General features: G+C 40.2%; 1 protein-coding gene across 1 annotated transcript in view; it reads left to right on the top strand.

Moving 5' to 3' along the window:
* Positions 1 to 20,807, top strand: part of ciroz (ciliated left-right organizer protein containing ZP-N domains) — a 43,359-nt gene that overhangs the window by 433 nt on the left and 22,119 nt on the right. The window contains exons 3-9 of the mRNA XM_084069183.1: positions 23 to 144; positions 284 to 427; positions 644 to 682; positions 1,212 to 1,349; positions 1,458 to 1,542; positions 1,699 to 1,895; positions 2,004 to 2,121. Coding sequence (XP_083925309.1) covers positions 23 to 144; positions 284 to 427; positions 644 to 682; positions 1,212 to 1,349; positions 1,458 to 1,542; positions 1,699 to 1,895; positions 2,004 to 2,121 — 843 coding nt within the window. The remainder of the gene's footprint in view (positions 1 to 22; positions 145 to 283; positions 428 to 643; positions 683 to 1,211; positions 1,350 to 1,457; positions 1,543 to 1,698; positions 1,896 to 2,003; positions 2,122 to 20,807) is intronic.

Raw genomic sequence — 20,807 nt, 5'->3', positions numbered from 1 at the left:
TCTATCTCTTTATTTTAACCAGTCAATTTGGAATCCCCGGATCTAATCCTCCAACTGTCCACATGTGGATTTTCTCTGCACAAAGATACAGACAGGAACTACATTTTCAGAGTCAGTTACACTGGATGTTTTGTCCAGCAACTGGTATGTTATTATTTTCTCATCGTATTTTATTATTTGAATTTATTTTGTTTCACTTATATGCACATAACTAAACAAAAATGTATTTTAAACCTAAACCATGCAATCTAAGCATGCTCTTGTTTGTGTGTTGACTGTTTAGCATGACAACAATGTCCTTGTGCTGAATTTGGTGGAGAGGATAAGTCGATTTGGAGGCCGGACTCACAGTTTCATGATGAAGTGCCCTGTGGTTTCGGTACTACCTAACAGAGAGTACATTAAGTGTGATCCAGAGTACATTCAGGTGAACTCAGATTGAATGGAATTCACTATACAGCATGTTGATTACCCTTTTATATACAATGATAAGATTTTTTCACTGTTCTTTTCTCTGAGTGACACTGTCATGCAACAATATCTACAATATATAAACAAGAATTGTGAGTACTTCATCATTGTGGTCAGCTGTGTATTTGCATAGAGAAATTGCGATTTATCAGCCATTACTGTATGTCCACAGGTGACCAGACAGATTCCACATGACAGCTGGAATAATGACGTAGGTTTTCAAATCTATCCATTGTTGCATTCCTTGTATTTATTGTACACATTTGTACCATCAATGTACATTCGTATTGGGAAATGGAGACTATTTGATATTCGTTTGATAATATAACAATTTAATTAAAAAATATATATTAACAACATTAAAATAGAAGGGAAAAAGCCACTTGATGCCCCATTGAAATTGTACATTTGAAAAGAAATGAGTCTCCATCAATTACAACTAACAGTGTTAGTTATTTAGACAAATAATTGACAAACTGTCATCCCTATTTTGAGCAAATTTCCATAATCTTTCAAAATGTTTAAACACCAATCATTTTTTAGTAATAAAAATAAAGAAGAAAAAAAAGAAAAGCAAAAATAGCTTGATGCGACACGTTGTGAGCTTGTAGATCGAGTATTTTCACTATTTTTCGTACCAATACGTTTATAGGACTTAAGAGGTTAAGACAATTTACCGCCCTCTGTTTTATTACAAATCGAACCCTGACTGTGTGTGTTTTTGTGTAATTTGTTTGTAGTTGGACTGGTCACTGTCTCTGAGGGGTAACCTGGTTGTTGCTGCAGAAGATGCTAGTCTGATCCAGATGAACATTGACATGACTGGTCCAGACATAACAGTCCAAGGCAGGAGGAGGGAGCTCTTGAGTCCTGTGAAAGTAAGGAACTTGAGGCAGCATCATGCCATGTAGTGGCCATTGGCAGTATTACAACTCAACTGAGATCCATGCCGAATTACTTCCTTATCCACAATGTTTGGTTCACAGGTAATGGACAAATCAGGAGAATTCTTGGCTTTGAAGCTGGTCAGTGGACAGTATGCATACAGTATGGAAGCTACGTGTCCAGATGGTGGGTGGAAGATAGAGATTTGTTCATTAAGTTGAAAGTTTGTTGTGGTGGTCACTCGTCAATATGGTGCAGTTTGAGTTGTAGCTTGTCGACATCTCTACCAAAGTCCTTCATGTACACAAATTATGACACATTTGTATTCTGTGTGATTTTTAGTGACCGAGTTCGAAGCTGGTGAATCTGTGTTGAACATCTTCAAACGGCGCATGGGCTTGACAAAGAGAGGGGACAACGATACTGAGACACTGACAATCCGTAGCGTGTCAGTGAACCAGACAGATAAATTCACTGTGCACGAGACAAAAGACTTTGTCCAACTGATCATTCCTACTGGCCTCATCCTCCAGACCAAGGTAGCTGCCATGATATTCACTAGTCACATTCAATTGCTGAAATGTAAGCATGTTTAGTATTTTCTCACAGCATTGCATAACCATCAAAATCATGAATTTCTTTTACAGCTCTGCACAGACAACACACCATTTTGGCAGCCATTCTACAGGGTAGATGTTGAATTCACCTTCAAAGAGATGCAACACAAAATGCACTGGACCATGGAGAACACTCTGCCATGCACAGGTGAGTGTGTAGTTGGGGCTGATCACCACAGTAAAATTAAATAGGTAATTAATTTCTACAAGCCGTTTGAACTAAGAGTGATTTAAAGTCTGTACTGACAGCTAAAATAATAGCATACATAATAATGTTGAGTTACAAGGAACTAATCCGATCTATACTAGTCATTACTGGAACTGTACAAGTATTGTAAAGTAATTGTGTTTCAAGTAACTGATTACTTACTCACAATTACTGTACTTGTCACTATCTGCTTTTAGTTGCATTTCAAACAACATATGTTGATTTAATGCTGCTGGGTTTTTAGGTTCAGGCTTTCCATAATAATTTACTAATCTCTTTGAAATCATACTAATTATGTTAAATCGTTAGTAACTAGTCATATAAAGTGTTACAGTTTGTAGTCCTAAAACCTGGAAGTAAGTTACCAATTAGCTTGCTGGCCAGATTTCCAATACGTTTTCCAATATCAATTCATGCAGAAAATAATATCTATGGTTAACAAAAGCCTTTCACTTGTAAATAGCGTATGTAGTAAAAACAAAAAAATCATAAAAAGTGTGGAAATTATGTTGAACAAAATGGGTGAAAATCATCAATATCAAATCCTAATGCAAATATTCCACTGGGAATTTGCTATCAGAGCGAACAAATTGCAATTCTCACATAACCACAAGGATAGCAAAGTGAACAAAGATGTGTTTATTTTTGTTACTACTGACATGGCTTGTTTCTGCCATGTTCCAATGAAGAAGCGAAGCAAATGTTTTGGAGGGGAAACGAGGTGGAGACATTATTATACAACATTTTATATTTACTGTGGCAAAAGCAAAAAGGAATATTATTAACTATCTAGTTAAATTAAATGTTTTAATATAATAAGGCTATAACGTTGCATTTGCAGCCTGGCTCATGTCATTAAATGGCAATGGTATGATTTTACCATATTAATGTGCATATTCGAAGTGTTTATTTTTAACCATACCTCAACAGCAGTAAAGCCTACTGTGCCATGCGACACATTTACTCCTATTGAGGGGTTCTCTGCCCCTTCTTTCACCACCCCGGCATTAGAGGGTTTAACCACGGAACAACCTCTGGAGGAAACCTCTGCAGTCCCTGTAATGAATTCAACTGATGCAACTCCAACTGAAGAAACAAGCATAGACATTTCTACCACCAGCTCACCATATGCCGAGACAGAGACCACTGGTTTTAATTTCCACATCAATGAGACATCAAGGAGTCCAAGTGAAAAGTTATCTGCAGAGTTTGTTGATGGCACCCTCACCACAAATGAAACAAAGCCGTTGGGTCTTAAAGATGTAACTGATGCAAGTGATTCAACACAGCTAGAATTCCATCTCGGGTCATCAGATACAACTAAAGCGCCAGCAGAATCTTACCTCACAGTGATTACAACTGATGACATTGATACCAAAAATACAACAGAGTTGGTAGATTTCTAGGAAACGACTGAAAAATACTGAGACAGTACAAGTAGGAATATGATGAGCAGTTACAAACAATGATGTAAGTGAAATTCAAACTCCTTTGTAATATAATTTGATACCTGCTATGACAGACCACCTATTTCACATGAATCCATGTAATAGTAGTACCGTCCTTTTTGATATTTTCCTTTTTGATATAAACGCTACTCTTGAAGAAGCACTTCACATATTTCCAACCTTATTTTCATAAAATTGGTCCTCAATAATGCTCATTATAAGATGGTACCATTTCCGTCTACTCGCTCTCAGAGGTGGGCTGTGGACATTTCAGAAACCTGCCTACCAATGTCATCATCAATGGGGATTCCATGCTAATAGAATCTACAGCCTTTCTCTTCCACACTGAAATAGAAGCCATTGTTATTGAATCAATTTAAAAAAATCCTGTTTGAAATGACCAAACCTGCCTATGATGTCATGGGTAGGCCGGTTGTGGAATGGTCAACATAGACAGAAATGGTACCATCTTATAATGAACATTATTGAGGAGGGGCAATGACTGTATATGAAGACATGGTTGAAAATCGGTGAAGTGCTCCATTAAATTGAATTTGCGGCAACACACTTTAGTTTTTTCTTTGTTTCAGACAATAACACAGCCGTCTTGGACATCCTGTTTGTAACCTTTGTCCTGGGAAATGACATAAACTGTAAAAACTGCTGCTACGTAGCTATGGTCATTTAATAGCGAGCCAATAAAAAAAACGCCCATATTTGTTTTTATTTATTATTATTATTATGGTTGTTTAAAAATGTGGTGCTGTAATCAGCTTATAGGATGTTGACAAGAATTTCACATGTCCTCATAGCGACATGAGAATGCTGAAACCGTCTACATGACACCATGGCTCTTAAAAGCTGGGGCGTCAACTTAGATTTGTGAAAATTGCATTAGGAAAAAGGGGGCTTTAAACATAGATGAGGAAGAGAGGCTTTAAAGCTGCACTGGAGAGTTTCCATGGACGTCAGCGTCCCCAAGTGGCATCGAGAGGTATTTGATTTTGTATAGTGCCAGTGTATGTTCTTGATTACTGAAGCTCATTGCAGCATTCCAATAGGACAATAGTCAGATCTTACATAATCTGAGTTCCCAGAAGTTTTCGCCAGCTCTGGCGAGGATAGATCTTACAAGTTTTACATTGTTTACGTGATTTAGATTCATAAGGCTCTTGGCTTTAACAACTTTTTCTTAAGAAAAAGTTTTCTTAAGAAAAAGATAGGCTTTATTCTTTTGTTCTGTAAGGAAGTTGGCACTAGAGACATGAAATTCAGAAAGAAATATGTATAGTAGGCTACTACACATCACATGGCATGAAACCCCAACTTAGCTTAAAATTATGGTATCAGGATAGGTACTTGAGAGAACCGGTCCCATTTTGGGAGAACCAAACATTTTTACATTAGAAAACCAATTTCTAATCATTCATTCCATTTTAAAACACATTTCACTCATGAATAATTAGGTACATTGTTAGCATTCAGTGTTCAACATTTACATTGTTGTCCTAAACATATATTTACAGCAGATACATTTGTCCTTCCACAACGGTTTCTAAAACACAAGCTGCTGTGTCAGACAGGATTTTCACAATTTCTCAGCTCAAAACCTTACCAAACAAATGAATAATGTGGTACACCAAAGTGTAATTTGAATGATACAATCTTCTAAAAATACATGTACTTAACACTAACTCTGATTTAGGGGTACAATTATACTTTTATATTTAAAAACGATTATTAAACATAATTTGATTTGCACAGGGCCCAGTTCTCCTAGGGCCCAGTCCATAAAAAGCTTGGTTTTCCTCTAGGTTAATTTAGCAAAAGTTCCCAATTCTTCATTGGGCCCACATAGAAAAAGTGTCCAGTACTCTTGCGTTCATCTGACCATACCTACAAAAGCAGAAAACAGTGAAATCAGAATACGTAGAGATAACTCATAAATCAGTATGCACTTTCCCAGCCAGGTGTTTATGGAAAAGACAATTGACCTTGTTTCTATCTGATGACGTGATGCAATGATCCCATCATAGCATCCATCACATACTAGATGGCTGTTAGCAGCCATGAGAGATGATGTGTTGGTCAGTCACTGCTGCAAAGGTTGATTACAAAAGCAGAAATGCAGCCAGACCTTTCTGCCAGCCATTGCCTGAGGGTCGACATTATCCAGACACATACAGTACAAGCCAGCCGTTTAATAAACATGTCTCCCTCCAACAACAGGCTGATGCAGAGAAGATCCCTAGACAGCTTATACCAATTCCCAGAAAAGCCTGGTATTAATGAAACTTAACAATGGTTTGCTTCTTGAACAACCCTGAAGATCTTATGTCTTTGTCCAGGTTTTATAATTGTTTAAATCATTAAATCCAGTTACCGTAATATTCTTCAACCAAGTATTTTTTTCTTTATTAAATTAAAATAAATTTAGATTTTAGTTGGGTCCAGACATGATGATTGCAGTGGGGTATTTTGTAGTTGGGTTTGCCATGCACTTTGGGGACAGAGGAGGGCACTGTTGGTCACGTTTTCAGTAAATTATCAAGATGAGACCATGGATGGGACAGCTGTATCAGAAATCTGAAGAGCTATTCAGTTCCTAATGAACCATATTTGGACATTTTTTGCATTGGATTTATTTCAACAACTGCTGCTTTTATGTCCCCCCTGTTTATCAATCTATGGAAGATCACAGGGCAATCAGTAATTGGTGATCTGTGTGCAGAAAGTAATTCAGTATTTTCTTGCGTTCTTTATTTTCTTGCGTTCTTCATTTGATAGCGTAATCATTATTCCTATACATTTATCACGCTGTATACTTTCATTCATATTCACCAAATTCTCTTTGACTTAACTTCATGTTTATGATAATATCATATAATATCGATAAGAAACAAGAACAACATTGCGTCCACCTCTGTTATTATGACCTCTTGGTACGCACCAAAGGCAGCATAAATGACAACAATGCAGTGTTTCGCAGTTAAATGCATCATATACAGTGGGCTGTGGGGCAGAAAATCTAAACTTCCTCGTGCCTTTGGTTCCCATCTGCTCGGTGAACTTATGAGCAGGAAACAGAATAAGTGGTGCAAAAAGTACACCAACATCCCCAGTTCTTTCATGTGGCCTCTCTCGGCCATTACTCTATCTGTATAGACTGTTAACTGTCTTAACAAAGTTAAAAATCCCTTTCATGTTCCAGTGTTTCCTTTTTGTTTTAATTTCAGTCAGAACATATGGTTTGCACATCTGGGAGATGCTAAGCATGGTGGCACCCAACCCCCACACTGCTTCTGTGAAGTGATCCATATATGGCCCGCACTGTTATTGCTCATAATCACTCATCATCATTATAAACAAGGCCTGTCTTGATTGGCTAATTTCAGTTCGTTTGTGTGAAGCCTCAAAATGTAAAATTCCACAATTTCCAACCAACACAATGGCTTAAGCCTAATTTATACTCCGCAGTCTGTAGTATGGCATACGATGAAGTATAAATTACACTTTGCGAATGGTGTGGAAAACTTTTCCTAGCTTTGTTTGGTGTAATTCAGACTGGCCCGCCTTTTAAGAACTCTGAAACAATGTAGTGTAGGCGTTCTTTCTTCTTCACTCACTACCGTGCAATTACATTTGCCACATGCGACTAATTTGAGTCTGCATACATGACCTATTGCACCCGGGTGTCATCATTTTTTAAAGCCAGAACTCTCTGTAAAGCCAGTAGAAGGGGGTATTTAAGTTTTTGTGTAGGCTACAGGCTTGCTTTTAGCTCACTGAAAGCCTCATGGTTCTGTAGAGAACATGGAAATTCTCATAAAACACCATGAAGCTATAAACACACAGTGAAAGTAGTTTATACACAGATGCAGTGTTTTCAGAATTCTTAAAGTCCCATTCAACCAGGTGACAGTACCATATAACCACAAAAGATAAACGTGAAATAAGATCAGATCAGGAAATTAGATAGTGATATTTCCTCGAAAGAATATCCTAAGAATATCCTTATTTTCTCTTATAGTACATAATAGATAACATATATGAATCAACATTTTGAATTCTCTTGAGGCCACTTCCATTTCAAAGTATATCATTTTGATGTCAAAATACATGTGACACACAATTTTGATCACTATAGAGGATTTTGTTTTCTCTGCAGTTCTGAGAGTTAGAAAAAGAAATCTGAGTGAAGAAACTGTTCTGCTCAGCTCAGCAGAACAGCACTGACTAGCCGGGTCTGGCATGTTCGGAGGGTGGATGGGAATTCAGTGCCACTGGAGGCATGGAGGGGAGACGAGTGGGAGCAAGGGGATGTGGGGCTCTCAGTGGTTTGCAGGGCTTCTTCATCTCGCTCCGCGGGTAATTACAGAATCACGGGTCAACCACGCATGTAACCACGGTTACGTTGCACAGTAGCAGATGTGCTTATGACATTATCCAGCACGAGTGCAAAAGGTAAATAAAAACAGATGCAGCTGGTTGCTACGGACCCTCGCCAAACTTGCGTATACCCCTAATTGTTCCCATGTGGCCCCTGGCGAGCTGGAGCAGTAGTAAAAAGGACGGGTATGCCCTGTTCCAGAGATGCCCATGTTTCTGAACGGGGAGAAATTTATGAATGGGACTTGGTTTCCAGAGGGTTTCTGGTGGTGGATGTGGTTGTGTGTGTGTGTGTGTGTGTGTGTGTGTGTGTGTGTGTGTGTGTGTGTGTGTGTGTGTGTGTGTGTGTGTGTGTGTGTGTGTGTGTGTGTGTGTGTGTGTGTGTGTGTGTGTGTGTGTGTGTGTGTGTGTGTGTGTGTGTGTGTGTGTGTGTGTGTGCGCGCGCATGCGCGTGCTTGCACATTTGTGTCTCAACCTTTTCTGAGCTTTATTTTTGTGTCTTTATTCCTGTGAGAGAGCACTGCTCCTCCCTGTCGTCCGGACTTTCTCTGTGGTGTTGCGTGCTAATTACCCAGTCATCAGAGGACCCCATGTGAAGGGGAAAGAGAAATCGGATTTGCCTGAGGGCCATGTTGGTCTCGATGCACTTTTCGTAAAAACCATGCCTGGATGTGTGCGTGACACTACACAATGTCAGGGAGGTCCCCTCTTGGACCTTGGCCAGGCCTGCATCCCAGATGAGAAATTGAGGAAGGGGCTCAATTTCAGTGATATCCTGTCTGTGCCCGGCATCTGATTGCTGTGTACAGCAAAGCTACGTCTGGCGAACGCGTGTGTCTGCGTGTGTCCATGTGCTTATGGCTGGTTTTAGTTTGCATGTTGCACAGTGTGTTGCAGCCATAAGCGCCAATGACACACAGGTTAACACGATGCTCTAAGGGTGCTTGAAAATCCTGTCTTAGATAGGGACTGTTTTGATAATTCGATAAACAAATGATTTGGCGTTTGTTGTGCCTCTGTCGCTTCTGTTGAACTAGAATGTAGTCTAGCTTCCCCTCTTCGACACCCCTCACACACACACACACACACACACACACACACACACACACACACACACACACACACACACACGCACACACGCACACAAGCACATACGTCTTACACTATGAAACCCACTGCCAACGGCGCGTGCCTCCTCTCCCTCTCTCATTAACCGCAACTGTCAGATCCTCCAGATGACGAGCAATTAAACCAGATAATAAACGCTTACCATCAATTCCTGTTTGTTGATGTTGTTGTTGTTGTTGTTGATGTCGACGAGCTGGGGGCTCCTCTCCTGCCACCTTAGTGCTAACTAGTACTTCAGTTAACACACACAAGTGTCATGAGGAGAGAGTCTCGCAGCACTTTGCCAACAACTATAAAGGCCTTTACCTGCCACATATATGGTGACCGGCTGGCAATAAGACTGTCTAACAGTTAGAACTTAATCAGATGCAGCTCATGGAGGCTGTTCTTTTATCCCCGGGCTTCACAGAGAAAAAGACAACAAAGCGCCTCAAACTGCCAAGATAAAATACTACTTGGGCTCGGCCGTGTCTTAGGGCTTCTAAAAGGCCAGTAATCTTTGCCGTGTGTTGCTGGCTGAGACAACATGCTATAAAGACTCCTGTGTTTGCTCATGTATTAGAGCGATAAGGCTGGCCGTCGCGTGTTCCTTGTGTTCTGATGGGGCTCATCTCCCATGCCAATTAACCACTTAAGCCGAACGTAGCCGATCTACAAGCTCATGTTGCATGGCTGATGCGTTGTGAGCTTATAGATCTACTATTTTCATTTTTTTGGAAAATGTTTAAAGAGAATTTAAATTAAACAAAAATTATACATTATTTTTTGTTGGAAAAAATAGAATGTGTTCATCTACATGCCCATTAGTGTGATGATGCCCAGGGTTAGTGTGGTTAAAAGATGATGGCGTGTTAGAAGGATGGAGGGAATAATGAGTGTGAGGTTTTGTTTCTGCATTCAAGGCCAAGTCTGACCTGGCCTGGCTTGGCAGCCAAGATGAATTGGACATTATCCAATGGTGTCATTGACTGACGTGGGTCAATGAGCTCAAAGCAAAGCTCAGTCCTTCTACTTGTTTTTGTGCAACCTGAAGTCAGGATGTTGCATCTTCACAGGAGTACAAGTCCGAAAAGTAATTCCTGCCTTAAATTTCATTGGCCTCCATAATTATAAGAAAAGCGTGTGATGGTGATCTTGAAACAATTTGATCTCTAAAGATTGAACTATCGTTGACCTGTGAACCAGACTCAAGTGCATGTTTACCCAGGATGCATTGTTTAGCTTATTAATAAGGAGTGTCGTGGATGGTAATTTCCACTTGATTTTGAAGGCTGGACATGCTGTTCTTGGGTACTTTGAGACAATGCCCTTTCTTTCAAAGGCTATAAAAACACATATACAGCTGTAGAAGGAGTTTCCTGACCCAATGGCAAAATATGATATCAGATATTCCTACTCCCAATCAGGATGGCGTGGCATGGAAAATAATATACAAGATGAAACTGTGGCCTGTTCAGAAAAAAGGACAAAAAAATGATCTGATTTCCCCTTCTCCATGGAAAAATGGATGTGGCCTCTTGTTTTGAAACCATATTTCCCTCAAAAACACTTTGAAAACTAAACAAAATTGACAGTGGAGGATTTATTGTCCTCAGCTCTTTTGTCTTCAGCGCGTTGTGTTTGCGCCTTTGCCATGGAAACGGCAAGGTTATTTATCTTTACAGCCCTTTTACAATAACGTCCCTTTCCTGAGCAAACAACAAAGGAAATATCAGGTCAAGCCTCTTCCTCCGTCTTGTGATCTGGTCAATTCAGCCTAAGGGTTCTAGTGCAAGTATATATAAATACATGTGCACATGCATACATATGCCTGCACATGCATGTACCATCAATGCCCCCACACATACTGTACACTCTCACTCTTTGTCTGTCTGTCTGTCTGTCTGTCTGTCTGTCTGTCTGTCTGTCTGTCTGTCTGTCTGTCTGTCTGTCTGTCTGTCTCACGCACGCACGTCAATCCATCCAGGTTTAACATGAGCAATTCACAGCTGGAGACTGTGATAACATTCAAGCTCTATTCTTTTCCTTTACAGTCAATTTGTTTAGAAAAGTAGCTTACTGGTGATGAGAGAGGGTTGTATTGTTTTCCAATTCATGCTGTCAACCTGCGAGAGCTGAAATGAGTTGACAATCAGAAACACTAGATGGAGACAGAGAAAACTGACTGACAAGCTGCATTTGTGTAAGTGAAATAAGGTCTGAAGCCATGTAAATAGAGTATAATAATTCTTAGGCACAATTCTCTAATCTTCTCTCTCTCTCTCTCTCTCTCTCTCCCTCCCTCTCTCTCTCTCTCTCTCTCTCTCTCTCTCTCTCTCTCTCTCTCTCTCTCTCTCAGAGAGAGAGAGAGAGAAAATAGCAGATCTACAATCTCACAATGCGTCGCGTCGAGAGAGATGAAATTTACCACCCAATGAGTATTATTTTACTTTTTAATTTGTTTTCTACACATTCTATTTTAGGGATAGGGTAGATGTCTGGACACACATTCAGATATATGCACTTTAATTCAGACAGTAGCATAGTGGAGTTTCTTTCTTTTTACAGCCTAACTAGACCTTATACGTAACAGCAGCCACTGAATTTTTCATGGAAATGAACCTCATCATACAGACATTGAGAGGTTTTTGCCGTGTTTGGTGTCCTGTGTTTTGTCCTTTTTTCACTGGTTAAATTTAACAATCGATTTTTCAAGCTAAAATGTGCTTTGTGTAGTCATCTGTGAGCATCTTGAAAATCCTTGTGACTTGTGTGTACTCCAGTATACTTTAGCTGTCTAGTGCTGTCCCCTTTCCTAGCAAGGGGGTGACAAGCAATTACTCCTTTTAAGGAGCTGTTCTCATGGATGTTGCCAAGAGTATATGCAGACTACTTTTCTCAATCCACATAAACAGTGCCAACAATACAAGAAACTGACTAATTTAGATGAGGAGGAATAGGCATAAAAGCATGAGGTGCGTAGAAAGAGTGCATGTCACAATTAAAACGTCTTAATGGGTGAAAGTCCCACGATAGATCACATGCAATTTACATCAAGAGTCGGTGTAATAAAGACTTTGTAAAACTTACATTGAAATTCAATTAGAGTGCTGAATGCATAACCAAAGCCGTGAAAAATGAACTCATTGGGGGTCCCTTTCATTACTGCCCTGAGGCAAAATAGACCATTAATTTAATACATTCCATGTTTTTTCACATGAGCATTTTTAAGTTGGTGCACATTTCCGTCCTAATGTACCTAATACAATGAGAGAGCTTGCCAAAGACTGCATTATACAAGCGATGAAGAAAGCCCCCCTCCAGTTGTTACCTTGAGTAGCCAGGCCACTTTCAATCACTCAAAGCTTGAAAAACGACCTGGCTCTTAAAACAAAACAACAAAAGAAGAAATTATGATATTCTTTTATTGATTCATTGCATGGTGAATAGCCTATTCCTGTACTGTAGGTGCCTCCCCCGCCCCCCTTGCACAGGGGTTCAGAAAATGGCATCAACTTTTGACTGCAAACAGTTAAACAGCAGATTTTAATTAAGATATTAATGTTTTGTAACGGCGAATGTGCACACTTCAGTCACCCACAAAACCCAAAGACAACAAGGAGCCCTTTAGATCTCCCACCCTTAAGAGGAGAGCTAATTAAAATAATATTTCATTAACTCTCCCAGCTTGGTAAATATAAGTTTACTAGGGGTCAGTAGACTTACATAATCATTTACAATATACTTACTCCATAAAAGAGTAGGGAAAAGTAAAGTTGAAATGAAACAAAGTGCTTTACCCTTCTTATTGTGTCCTTTTTGTGGGTTTAGGGTTCAGAGGGTAGGTCATATTAGCGAATAGCCGCTGTCCATTTGATTGTAGCGATATTTTATCAACATCCTTAAAGGATAGTTAATCAACATTTATCTGCACTGTGCATTAGAGAAGTTATTATGTGGACAAACTCATGGCTTTACTGGGCATCTTGTAGTCTTTTTCTTCCTCCCATTGTTTTTACAGGTCTATCCATAGAGGTTACAGATGAAGTCAGCCTATAGAACAATGTACCATGTTGTAAACAAACAGTGTGCTGAATATGATTTAATGCAAGGTGGACTGCTAAGGTGAAATGTCCCAAACGCTCTTTTTCCAGATGCAGACAAGAACGGGCTTGAACACTTAAGCCAGTCTGGGTGAGTCCTGGTAAAAGCACAAAGGAAAACAACACACATCCATTTTCACAAATCTCTAAAAATAACAAAATGGGGGATGGCACTGAGCTACAGTATGTAAGTGTGGCAGAAAGCGGGGGAACAGGGTTGTTAGTACGGGAAAAAACATTTATTATTAATAGAAAAACTGTGAATGTAGTGCTTCTTATCATTGTTTCACCATGCATTTCTCCATTTGTCTTGTGATGCTAAATTTTTTACGTTTTTCTTTTTTCAACACCGCCTTGATGTTACATATAATTAGTGACTTTGCTGTAAATCACTTCTGACACCACTATGTTAGCAAATTAGACATTTCAGATAGGGAAGATTCACATGGGAGTCTAGAGCCACGAAAAGTATGAAAGTAACCTAAATATTACATGCGCTCCCCTAGAACAGTGGCAAAATCATTTGAATTAACAGAAAAGATGTGAAACCTAATTGAAAATTCCTGATTTATTTATATATGTTTAGAAAGCTCATCATGTTTTCAAGAGCAGGATGCAGCCACCACAAACACAACACCATATCCTACACTGAAAAAGGGCAGGAAACGCTGAAGTGCATATTTGATTTATTTATTTTCACCCAGACGGATACTTAGAGCTTTATACAGATTTTGCCATTTGGAGGTTGAAATAATGGATGGGGCGCTCATCCATTTTTAATTCCTTCATGTTGTGTGAAGGGTAAACATGCTGTTTGAGATGTCTTTTCTCTGCTGAACTGTGTTTTCTCATTACGGGACTGTGCATAGGGAGAAAAAACTAGTCACAAAAGTGCTTAAAGTGTATCACGACGAGTCCGTGCAAGCTGACTTTCCATCATTGCTTATGTCCAAAAGCTGCTCATTTCTGAATTGAAAAGGCCATTTCAATTCACTATGCACAGGCTGCGTGCACAATCACACAATGTCCCATGTATGCAAGAACAGTGACAGTTGTCATTTTCCATTCATTAATTTGCAGTATTCACTGAACATTAATCTAGGAGCCACAATGTGGATCTTGCTTGACAGACCATCAACCCATGGGGAAGGTTCTCTGCCAGTGTTACAGTACAACAGCTCTCAATTTGGGCCCAGACATCAAGCCACAGATCCGCTGATAATTCAGAATCATTTTTAATAAGTCGTAATTACGCGGAGGGTCTGATTGTGCTCTGCAGCCCTTGAAAATGAAATATACTACATTGGGGCCTGATGGTAAAGGATATTGCTTGCCGTTCATACATAATTGAGCGATCTTGAATGTCAAACCAGTGGGAGAAAATGCAACAGAAGCAACAGTACACCTCACCACAAACTACACAACATCCTCTCCAATCTGAGCCAACCAGCAGAGAGAGACATGTGTTATGTGGTGTACCAAAGTGCCCCAAGGAGGTGTACATTGACAGGTTATGCATGTAAGAGTGCTTCCCTAAACTGCTACTTTTGAAGTAGTCCAAGTTTGTTTTTGTGTTTTACATGATTCTGTTGGATAATACACAAGCCACTTCGATATAGGGCCATGCGCCCTGACCAACTTGGATTATGCTTTCCTCTGGGTGCATATTAAGAAGCTATATAGGAGACTTATATGTCCTGTATTATGAACATATAGAGCCTATATATGTATAAAGAAGCTATATAGGAGACCTATATGGCTTGTATTATCAACATATATGACCTATATGAGGGTATAAACAAGCTATATAGGAGACCTATATACCCTGTATATGCACATATATGCACCTGATTTTGACCTATATGTGAGATATATGCAGCCTATATGGAGCTTATACCAGGCATATATGTGGTATATATGCACATATATGCGCATATATGATCCTTATATGTAGCATATAGGTTACATATAGTTGCATATATGGAACATATAGATTCTTTCCATGTGGGTAATGTGTGTCCCATTCAAGATAGCGTGAGAGTTCATTCTTCTACGAATTTGCTGTGTCGTCACTTTTTTTTTTACTCCTTTTGCCCTAAAAATATAAGTAGCTCATATGCACACATCTGTTGTTCTCGCTTTCTCTCTTCCTTTTTCGCTCTTCTTTTTCTCATTCTGTCTTTCTGTAGCTTTCTCTCTCTCTCTCTCTCTCTCTCTCTCTCTCTCTCTCTCTCTCTCTCTCTCTCTCTCTCTCTCTCTCTCTCTCTCCCTCTCTCTCTTTTACTCCCCCCCTCCTCTCTCTGAAAGTCCCGTGGTGGAGGTCTGACTGGAGGTAGAAGAGAGTTGTCTGTATAGACATAACCTGACTTTGTTAGTAAATGAAATTCGTGGGAGCTCTGGATGCAGGCTATTTATTTCCTTTTGGTCTTCCCAGATAAATGACTTGCTGTCCCCCGAGCAAAGAGCCAGCTTTATATTTTTGACGTTTTCGTGTTTAATGTGTTGTATATTTTATATGGCCTATCTTTATGCCCTCTCCCTTTTTGAATTTTCTTTTAAAGCTCAAATACAGTTATTGATGCCCTGCCTCTAGTGCATTATGCATTATTTGTTAGTAAGTACCATTTTTGCATATTGACGGTAACAAGAAAATGCATGTATGGAAATTCTAATATAAATTGACTTATGTGTAGAGGCCCAGATTCTGCCCGCTAAGCTCTTCTGCGAATAATATATAGTTCTTTATATTGCTAATCCCGGGGACTCTCTTAAAGACTCCTAGCTAGGGGAGCGGGGGGAAAAAAACAGCCTGGACCTTTAGCTTTTAAAGACTTTTATCTTATATTACAGGAATGACAGATTGTGCCTCTTTCTATGGCTTTTATGCTTTGTTTCAAGAGGCTCCCGGAAAGGGGGAGAGAGCAATGAGACGAGGGGTGATATTGATAAGGATGGAGGGTGCAGAGGAGTGTACTCCAATGTAATGCAGCTTTATGGTGCCCTTTTTCATTTAGCATGAACGGTTTTTATGATTCCATTTCTTGGGCGAACAGGGAAGGAGGAGGAGAACAGTAAGGTTGAAACATAGACAGGGGACACTTTGAAGCCTCCTAAGAGAACACTAGAGTGCTTCTACCCTGTGAGTCATGTGTCTGATCATGGGACAATTTTATTCAAAAGGAAAATAAAGCAAATGTAAGCCCAACAAAAAATATGAACACCTCTTGGGTGTGAAATGAGTCTACAGTAGTTGAGAAGTAACTAATTGATATTTAGTCCAGGCCCTGCAGTTACCCATAAAGCGATGTAAGCAGTCGCATGGGGCCTTGCAACGGGCATGGGGCCCCACACGAAACGGCTGTGATCTGTCTGCTGCATACTTACACTTGTATGAACAGCTGTTTACACTTGCTTCAGTGTCTGCAACAGATGAAACATCACTCTACTGCTGGAAAAGATACCAAACTGGCGACCTCGAGCCTCAATGACCTGTACGTCATTGGCTGTGTTCCAAATCGCTTACTCATTCACTACTCACTATAGTCACTACACAGTAAAATCTATCTACAGTATCTATGCATTCCAGAAATTTCTGTAAGTACGTATTGTATGTGTCTGCCTTATGTCTTTATACATATCTTGAGAACCGCTCATCTGATCGACTTCACACTTGGCGGGTGTATTGCTGAGGACCCAAGGGAGTGCAGTGTCAAGTGTGAAGTCGATCATATGATCGGATCTCCAGAATGCTGCAAGCAGCTATACTGTACCATGGTTCTCGACAACGCTGCAAGCAGCACTTCCGGGAGCCAAGCAATAATCCTGTTTCGAATGAACACGCGTTCCGAATGGGCATATGCTCCACTAGTATGCTCCACTAGTCTGTATAAAAGATAAGAGTCCACCAAAGAAGAAACACATTTGAAACACACTAGAACATTTCCCACAGTCTTGTGCGTCTGTTCTGCTGCAATAGGGAAAAGATCATTAATTTCCAGCTAGATGCTACGTAAAGTTAGCTAGCTATTCCTTCATAGAAATAAAAGATCTTCATCTGTGGGTAACATATAGTAAACATAAACATAAATACTGTACGTTAACAATCATTCACAAGGCCCGGACCCCTGACCTAGCGGTCCAGGCACGTAGGCTCCAATGTAGCCCGGCGGCCTTTGCTGCGTGTCGCTCCCCGTCTCTCTCCCCGTTTCCTCTCTTAACTTCACTTCGCTAAATAAATCATCAATAAAAGCATAAAAAGCCCCCAAAAAAGTAAGAAAAAAAAAGTGAGAAATTAGCCACAAGCTAATTACTAATTACACTTTGATGATTAATAACCGCTATAAAAATATTAACTTCCGAAACAATTACAGTGGAAGTTGCTTATTTGTACACTGTCTCTCTCACTGTATCTTTGTTGGTTACCCCATATTTTGTTGTGCATTCTGAATAGTTTTTCGTTGACTACGTAGTGTATGGAATTTTGTATTGCGGTTTGGAACACACTATAAAATGGCAGACACCATACAGTAAGTACTCCTCAATATATTGAACGAGTGAGCCATTTAGAACACATTTATTGTTGGGTGTTGAGTCGTTCACATCTCATGATGTCATCACACCACATTAACCAGCCAGTGTTTACACATTTGTTTGTAAAAGCTGAGTCTGGGCAGAAAAAAAAAGAAAAACAGATGGGAGGATAACAAATTAAAAGCAAGAGGTACACTTGAGTCATGTAACAAAACATTTATTTAAAATCCTTTTAGCTAAGATAAGTGTTGGTACAACGTGTGAGCTAGGCAAAGATATGAGAATATATTTTTCTTACAGGCTAGATGAAAGAGATTATCTACCTTAGCTAAAACCATCAAGATATCAACGTGAAAGAACAGAGCCAGGGAAATGGAGATGATGCATATGAGAACAGAAGTTGTCTAAGAGTTGTCTGAACCCCTCTGTTTCATTTGCGCTATAACACACTGACCAAACCTATTTAAGATTTAATATATCTGCCATTACATTTATGTTTTTTAAATGCTATCTTATTTTTAAATTTGTTTAATTGTCTTGTCTTTCTTCTGAAATATAGTCCCTTCAGTGCTCCCTAATGGAATCTAATGGCATTGGAATGCTCAGCCACAGTATGGAATATGTGGCTCACTTATGGATGGTATTTGTCCACTCATTGAGGTTACAATTAGATTATAAATCTTCATCAGTCTACTGTACTCTATACCAAAATACAGAAGCTGCAGTGTCAGTGTGCAATCGCCCTTCGGGTTCTCCAATGACCTAACTCTGAATTTGCAACCTTATCATTGGTGTCAGGTAGAAACCTTTTATCTCGTATTTAATTTTTTTCCCCCTTTTTTCATAAATGAATGCCCCATATATATTTTATACTTCGTTGTATGACGGTGTCGCACAAAAGTGGTGAAAAAGCCGATCTACCCAGATTTCCCCCCCCTTTTTTTGAGTGACTGTACATGTAATGCTCAGTAACCTCAGGATGCTTCCACAGCCAAGAGCTCTTTCCCTCAGGCAAGATACAGAGATTTAAGGACATGTTGGTGACAAGACATGGCACCGCGGAGACAGAGCCAAACTTTTCTCTTTTAGGTCAACATGTTCTCAAGCATATTCTATCAGCTCTACTGGTGGAGCTAGGTTATACTGAAGTTAACTTATTTGCCCAATGATATAATACAGAGGTGGAATGCTAAAAATCACAGCCAGTGTGAAGTAAGTGGTGCCTTTGATAAATTTGTTTCATTGAGCTATGTGAATTACTAGAGGATTAACTACTTCCAAGGCAGAAGTAGTCACTTGTAGTGGAAGACTATTTCAGTACACAAACGTACGTATGTGTCCATAATACATAAGTGAATGGATGGGCAACATCCATGGCGTCACGGTATGGAGTTGGTTTATGTATTTCTTAGTATTATATGGCAAATACTGCATATGAAATATCGAAACGGCAGGCTGTTGCTATGGCGTGTGTCATGTGTGCGCTGTGCCTATGTGTGTGTGTGTGTGTGTGTGTGTGTGTGTGTGTGTGTGTGTGTGTGTGTGTGTGTGTGTGTGTGTGTGTGTGTGTGTGTGTGTGTGTGTGTGTGTGTGTGTGTGTGTGTGTGTGTGTGTGTGTGTGTGCACGAGCGTGTGCGTCATCCGTCATGCATGTGTGGCCATTTGCGCTTTGCCTCCCTGTGTGTTTGTTTAAAAGTGGCACATTGCAGTGTGCGTGCCATGTGTGTGAGTGCCGCGCTGTGCTGCCCTGTTTGTGTTGTAATCAGTTGCAGGTTTGGGTTATAATCAGGTGCAGGTGTTCATGATACAGGAGACATAAATAACATTGATGATTTCCTATTGTTGATCATGTAGCTAGCCCATGTAACAGTGGGGCTCTAACCCCAAATGTATACCAACAGCAATAGTATTTTCCTTCTAAGCATTTTTCTGCTAGCATCTTTGCATGTACACCTAATCCACACCTAATTCAGACCACAGCACCCTTCTGGTTGGTTGCTGCTTTGTGTCGCCACAAACCCAATAGAAAAAAAAATCCTCAACTTTTTTGCACCACTTTTGGCTGGCTCTGCCTCCTGCCACAGCAAGGTGGCTACTCGCCAATGGAACTCTGCTGATTTCTCAGAAGGCAGAAGCGGAATACCGGTCATGATGTGAATTCTGCATTGGGTGACTCTGTCTGTCTGTCTGTCTGTCTGTCTGTCCAACCCGATCGCCAGAGGAAACGTTCTCATTGAACGTTTTTCAGCGTTTCTCAAAATCCGTGCATAGACTACTGGAAAACCACAAATTCCGTGCATAGCCGCCTCGCATCTCCCCCATTGTGACTAAACCATTTCGGAGCCGCGCAGTCTCAAGGGAATTGTCGCTTTGTGAAGGACCACCGAGCGCGCTAAAGCGCGCGAGTTGCCGTCCTGAACATAGCGACATTCCCTTGAGCCTACTCAGCGGCGTTTGAGTTACGTACCGATAGGCACAGAATCGTAAATTTTGTTGTGGGGACTGCTCTACTTCCTGGTTTTTCCGGGTTGCGACTGGTTACGCCCACCGTGGGACTCCCCGTACATATGCACGGAATTTGGGGATTTCTAGGCGACTATGCACGGAATGACGTGCACAAATCCGTGCAATGTATACTAATTCTCTGGCGATCAGGCTGGTCTGTCTGTCTGTCTGTCTGTCTGTCTGTTTGTTCATTGTCAAAAACACCGAAACAAGATATATTGAACATTACTGATTACTGTCAACATTTCACACAAGATCTCTCATCGCAAGATTGCAGATTACAGGAAATATCAGTCGGTTCAAACTTAGCACTTTAGTCGAGTTGTCTGAGCAGCAAGGAGTCGCTAGTGGCCTTTAGACTCGCAGTCTTATTTTGTAATTTCTTGAGAAGCAGTGTCCATCTGTACCTTTGGAGGGACCTTTCTGCGCACAGATAGTGATGGGTTGTATTATCACTCAGGGGATATTGGTTATATAAAATATATACAGCTTTTGTATCCAAAGATAATAAAATGTATTTTACATTGATCAGAAGTCTGTGAAT

Source organism: Gymnoscopelus microlampas (assembly GCF_963454915.1).
Source record: "Gymnoscopelus microlampas genome assembly, chromosome: 10".
Taxonomy (NCBI): domain Eukaryota; kingdom Metazoa; phylum Chordata; class Actinopteri; order Myctophiformes; family Myctophidae; genus Gymnoscopelus; species Gymnoscopelus microlampas.
This window is presented reverse-complemented; position numbering and strand designations above follow the sequence as displayed.